Source organism: Triticum aestivum, chromosome 5D (genome assembly GCF_018294505.1).
Source record: "Triticum aestivum cultivar Chinese Spring chromosome 5D, IWGSC CS RefSeq v2.1, whole genome shotgun sequence".
Taxonomy (NCBI): Eukaryota; Viridiplantae; Streptophyta; class Magnoliopsida; order Poales; family Poaceae; genus Triticum; species Triticum aestivum.
Window position 1 is genome coordinate 41,873,315 of NC_057808.1, and position 6,266 is coordinate 41,879,580.

Sequence of the window (6,266 nt, forward strand, 5' to 3'; positions counted from 1 at the left end):
GACCACGTGATCGCTGAAAACGGAGAATACTATGTGGACCCTGTGTTCATACAATATAATTAGGAGATTGTATTGTAAGAGATAATTATTTGTATATATGTAGCCGGTAGTGTCGGATAGATATACGAGAACTTGTTGTTCGACCAATATCTCGGAGAAGGAGAGGTGGTCGATATCACTTCTCTCTATATGCATATGTTCATGACGATCTTCTGTTTCCTTCATTTGATTACTAGCTAGCGTGTCTAGTCCTCTCCATACGTATATAGTACGTAGCGTCGACCAAGCACGGAGATAAGAGAGGACACTTCTCTCTATTAATTAGCTAGCTAACACAATATATGAAACACCTAAATTAACCCCCCAAAACCCCTAAACCACCCCCTTTAAAAAAACAAAAACCTCAGCTCCTGCTAGGGGCTGACGCGTGGATGCCTATTGGTCCCGGTTGGTGGCACCAACCGGGACCAAAGGCCCTCCTGCCTGGGCTCCCCGCACCGGCCACGTGGACGGCCTTTAGTCCCGGTTCGTGTAAGAACCGGGACTAAAGGGCTAGGGCATTAGTAACGACCCTTTAGTCCCGGTTCCAGAATCGGGACTAAAAGCCCTTATGAACCGGGGTAAAAGCCCCTTTTCCTACTAATGTGCTAGAGGAGGTGAGTGACATTTTGGCCTCATGGCGTCGTCATGTCATGGAGTGCTACAATAATTCCTCAAAGTTTGCATCCGGAAAGCTTATCTATTTAATTAGTTTGAAGAAACTCCCATCCTTTCCGATGTCTCTGTGATGATTTTGCTTGCCTAATGAAAGAATGTATAATTTTCTTTCTGCTTCAAAATAAGAGTAGGTCAAACCAACTAGCAGGCATGATGGTTATTTCACTCACTCACTCATGTATTTAGTGTTGTTGTGGATGCATTTCTTAATCCATGGACCTCCTCTCCCAAGCTCAACCCATCTATATCTCTATGAGCTCTTTTACGTTGATTGGCGAGTTACGACTTGTAATTTCATGTAACTCCACCTCTGATTTTTTGTGACCGTCGATTTAAACACGTAATAAAAATCATTAAGTTAAATTAGTCAAGGGTATTATTGTCTTTGTCCGTTCCGTTTTTTCTTTTGGACTGCCGTTCCGTCTTGGATCGATCAACCCATCGTGTCGTCAACCCTAACCCACCAGCGCGTCTGCAATCCCCTCCCCGTGCGGAGCCGCCGCGGCTACCATGTGGCCGGCGCTGCTCTCTTGTCCTGGTGGCCACCGACGAACCCTGACGTTGCATCAGCTGACGTGCCCCCACCGCCCGATCCCCACTCAATCCTTCCTCGCCGCCGCCGCTGCCGCCGAAGACCTGGATGAGGCGACGCTAACTTGCGGAATGGACACCTCTGCGTCGAGGACACCGACCTCGAGCGGTCCACCAAGAATTCCGAGGAGGCCATCCTCGGCGACCTCTCCTCGCTCGGCCTTGACTGGGACGAAGGTACGTACATACGGTTACTGAACATTCATTTTCCAATCTGTACCATAGAGCAGCGATTGCTAATTGCAAGTAGATAATGAGAGATCTCCGGCGGGATCAAATACTACGGCTGATTGCAAGTTGTCATACTGCAGAATTCCTACAGCAAATAAAAAGTGAGCATCACTGTATTCTACAGCAAACACTGTTTCTTACCCTGCAAATTCCCAACGCAAGACTTCATAATGCCACAAGGTTGCACTTGTGTGCTATTGCAGATACAAATCGGTGTCATCTTAATATGCTTAATGGAGGTGTACTGTAGGGAAAGGGTGTTGTTTGAAATGTACTGTTTAAGATCTTCCCGGTGCCCCCTTTACCTTGAGCATGCATATCACCGATTAATTAATTTATTTTGGTTCTTCTTTGAAGGCTTACACTGACGACTTGGCTATGCAGTGACAGCCTCTTGTTTTTGTTTTTACGCAAGATACCTACTCATCAAATTATATAAGATGAATTCTGAAGACAACTACACAGACAGTACCTGTGATGACACATGTAGTTTTATATAGCCCAATTCTGAATTTTCATGGCCACTACTGTGCTTTTATTCTTTGTCGATTGTTATCTGTCTTACACACAGTATTGGTTTTGGCTTATGGATTCATGATATGCTACTGGTTCTTGGTATGATTAGATGTATATACAACCCTTGGGTAATACAGATATTATATTATGCAGTTGTTTCATCTTGGAAATTGTTTCATGTCTGATTCCATTTGTTACCGGAAAGGGACCACCTTCGGCAAATGTGCTTTTGCAGTTTTAGAATTTTATGAAGTTTTCAGCTATTAAATCATTTTTTTCTCGATCTATAGCTGAATATGTCTTCTTGCCTGAAATGATTCAGTTTTTGTTGTGTGCAGGACCAAGAATCAGAGAGGAAGGTCTGCAGAGAAAAGAGGATGTCACATGGAAAATGATATTGTACTTATTATGCTGAATTCTGAATTGTTGAAGATCGTACTGTATTTTAGCTATTAATCAGATTCTTTTTTAGAATCATGAGGCTCTTTCTGTATGACCATTACTATCAATTTTTTAAGGAACGTGAAGATTATCACTAATTATTGAAAGAAAACTGTATACATTTGTACTATAATGATTTTTACTATTACTTTGAATTGGCTTCAGCGTAGGGCTATTAATTCGTATTCTGATAGATTATTATTATACATAAAACAACCACCAAATCCATACAACCAGTTCAATAGCAAGAAAATTAAAAAATAAGTCTGCTCACTACTAGGAAAAGGGCTATAGATGGAATGGCCACTAATGGCATACTGTACATGTGGTGCGCCATTACTAAATACTAATGGCGCACAATGTGTCGGTGCGCCAATAGTGTGAAAATACTAATGGCGCACCACATCCACGGTGCGCCATTAGTAAATTTTTTTATTTTTTTTAATTTTTTCAAAACTACTAATGGCGCACCGTGGGATGGTGCGTGGCGCACCATCCCACGGTGCACCATTAGTAATTATGTTTCAATTTTTTTTTTCAAATTTTTTTATTTTTATTTTTTAAATTACTAATGGCGCACCTGTGAGTGGTGCGCCATTACTAGTTGAACTACTAATGGCGCACCACTCACAGGTGTGCCATTAGTAATTTTGTTTGTTTCAATTTTTTTTTTGAAAAACTACTAATGGCGCACGGTTGGGGTGGTGCGCCATTACTAGTTGAACTACTAATGGCGCACCACCCCCACGGTGCGCCATTAGTAACTTGGCCCATTCCACCGAATGCACCCCCCCGGGCCGCTTTTTCAGTTTTTAAAAAATAAAAGAAAATGATGGAAATGTCAAAAAAATAAAATAAAATAAGTTTCCCATGTGATATGTGGTCTAGTTGTTGGGAAAATTAACAAATATGAATTTCGACTTTACCCCCTAAAGAAGACACACTCAATAATCATCTTGTTATGCGTCATCTAGAAGTTCCAGGTCATCGTCGCGAACAGTAAACAAAAGAGGCCTCTCATTGTCCCAGTCAGGCTGGCCTGAGTTAAGAAACTGTACCAGGTTCAGGTTATGGTGTCCTGGACTAGTGGGTACTCACCATGTCATCTCTCGGCCTGGTGGGCCGGGCCGAGGACCTCCGTTCCGGTTCATTAATGGGCCATTCCAAAAGGCCCATGGCGTATAGACGGACTGTTCTCGAAGACTTGGTGCATACTCAAAAGACTTAGATGTCGTCTACACCACGATCTACCACATACATAGTCGACTTACCTATAATCCTAGACCCCATGGTTACTATACAAACTTGGGGGTAGGGCTCGTAGACGGCATCAACAATCTCATGATGGACAAACCTGTACTCTCTACTCCGTCATAAATCAATACAATAAAGAAGCAGGAGATAGTGTATTATCTCTTCGAGAGATCCCGAACTTGGGTAAAACATCCATCCAATTTTATCATTGCATCTAGGCTACTACCTCGGGACCCCTACTGAGATTCGCAGAATCGACTCCGTCATTTGTGGCCCATGCAGGTCTCACAACGTAGCCAACGCGAATCGATGGCGATCAACATGGGTGAGCAGACACTAGTGCAGAACCGGGCTTTAGCGCCGGTTCGTAAGGGCCTTTAGTGCTGGTTCCACAACCGGCACTAAAGAGTGGGGACTAAAGGTCCCCCCTTTTAGTACCGGTTCATCACGAACCGGCGCTAAAGTGCCACCACGTGGCACGAGCCAGGCCCGGGTGCGTGTAGGACATTAGTACCGGTTGGTAACACCAACCGGTACTAAATGTTTGGGGGTGTTTTGGTTTTATTTTTTATTTTTCCTTTAATTTTGTGTTTTCAATTTAATTTAGTGATTGTTTTACATTATAACGAGTTGTTAAATCATTAGGTGAAAGTACCGCAGATTAGTTTCGACTGAATGCATGTGGATCCTAGCTAAGTGATCAAGTATATGCCATATCCATATTATACTTGATCACTAAGCTAGGATATGGCATAGTGATCAAGTATAATATGGATATGGCATATACTTGATCACTTAGCTAGGATCCATCCAGCTGAAACTAATCTGCGGTTTCTTTCATAAATGATATAATAACTCATCATCATATTAATATAAAAACTCTTGCATCATATCATCAACAACAGTATACTAGCTAGCTAAAAATCATCATAGTCATCATTACCACTATTTAATCATCATAATCATTACCGCTATCTAATCACCACCAACACTAGCTTTTTTTCGAAAAGGGGGACTCCCCGGCCTCTGCATCAGAACGATGCATACGACCCTCTTATTAAACAAATAAATAGGTTCCAACAAAGTCTTAAAGTCTCCAAATAAAAATAAAAAAGAGCTCACACAGAGCCAAAAAGGCTAGAAGACAGACTCATATTGTCCAGTTTGTACACGAAGTGCGTCCAGTTTTGAAGTGAGTGGAGAGAGTGAGGGGCAGCCGGTGGGGGAGGACCGGCGCGGGGGATTGAGGGGGAGACCGAGTGAGTGGAGAGAGAGAGAGAGAGAGAGAGAGAGAGAGAGAGAGAGAGTAGTAGTAGTAGTAGAAAGGTCAGTTTGGTGAATCGTAATTACAGTACCATCCAACTGTTGTCACATACCCAGTACTACAGCTTTCAAAGGAAACCACTAGTTGACTGGATTGCGTAGCTGATTGCAACTCCACATATCCATCAGCTGCTTGTTTCTGTTAGTTGGGAACTTCGATTATCTAAAGCATCAAATGAACGTGAAGTTACTTATTTACTGCTAATTATTCAACACTCATAAAGGTTCAGTTCATATTGTTCTGCACTGATGGTGTAGGTGTTATGCATTGTGTAATTTTAATACCATGTCATTTCCTATAGTTCCCTTTCACTGATCCAATCATGCCATGATGCCTTCTTCTTTGTGGCATGTGTAAGTCCAGTACCAGAGTTATTCCTTTTAATCAAGCACCTGATCATAGCATATATTTTGCACTGTGTTTGCTTGATCCAGTGATATCAGATGCTACACTAGATCGATGTATTGCAGATTGACTTAAGTCACAAGTACCCATCTTACTTGTCTGAGCTCACTAGTATCGCCTGATCTATTCCAATTCCTTCAGATTCCTTGATCGAGGTATTTGCTTTTGTATCAACTTCTCTTTGATTTTTTTCAATTTCTCTCCCAACAGGAAATTCATATCCAATGATACTTTATTGACCTATTATTCCTGTTATTTAGTTATTTGATGTAGAAATTGTGGCTGAGGATCGTCCAATGGAGATTCCCGGCCCCAATTCTTCGGTATCGACAATAACACGAATCTCAAGTGCCACCACGGGAGCTGCTGGAGAGGAAGGTAGCTTTCGACATGGCTGCGACAGGCAGGAGGATTTCTTGCAAATGAGGAGAGATCTTCAAAGAAATTATCATTCTATACCATTCTTAGATTAGGTTCTCTAAGTGTTGCCATGACTTTAGCCACTTTTGTCCGTATGTTTTGTGTATAATTTGATTGGTTGGTGGTTAATTTGTAAAAAGCTTGTATGATCGAATTATTACTATCCATTTCTATCAGCCTATAAATTGTCTGTCATGCTGCTTGAATTCTAACTTAGTGATTTATGGAGATATGTCAATGGCACGAGGCAACAACAGATATTACCATTGTTTTCGAGATGACGACAGATATTACTGGATGTACACGGCTTCTGTATTTTGCCAATCCTGTAGTTTGATACACCATTGGGTTCATCTGCGGCAGAACA

General features: G+C 41.9%; 1 protein-coding gene across 1 annotated transcript; it reads left to right on the forward strand.

The window, feature by feature from the left end:
• The first annotated feature begins 1,136 nt into the window (after positions 1 to 1,136).
• On the forward strand, positions 1,137 to 2,598 carry LOC123124213 (uncharacterized). Its single transcript, XM_044544875.1, has 2 exons — positions 1,137 to 1,485; positions 2,394 to 2,598. The coding sequence occupies exons 1-2, from the start codon at positions 1,228 to 1,230 to the stop codon at positions 2,448 to 2,450; spliced, it is 315 nt and encodes a 104-aa protein (XP_044400810.1). The 5' UTR covers positions 1,137 to 1,227; the 3' UTR covers positions 2,451 to 2,598.
• Positions 2,599 to 6,266: the final 3,668 nt, after the last annotated feature.

Coding starts and splice junctions, on each gene's coding strand:
- LOC123124213 (XM_044544875.1), top strand. CDS start 1,228: ATGTGGCCGGCGCTGCTCTCTTGTCCTGGTGGCCACCGACGAACCCTG. Junction 1,486..2,393: donor CGGCCTTGACTGGGACGAAG/GTACGTACATAC, acceptor TGTTGTGTGCAG/GACCAAGAATCAGAGAGGAA.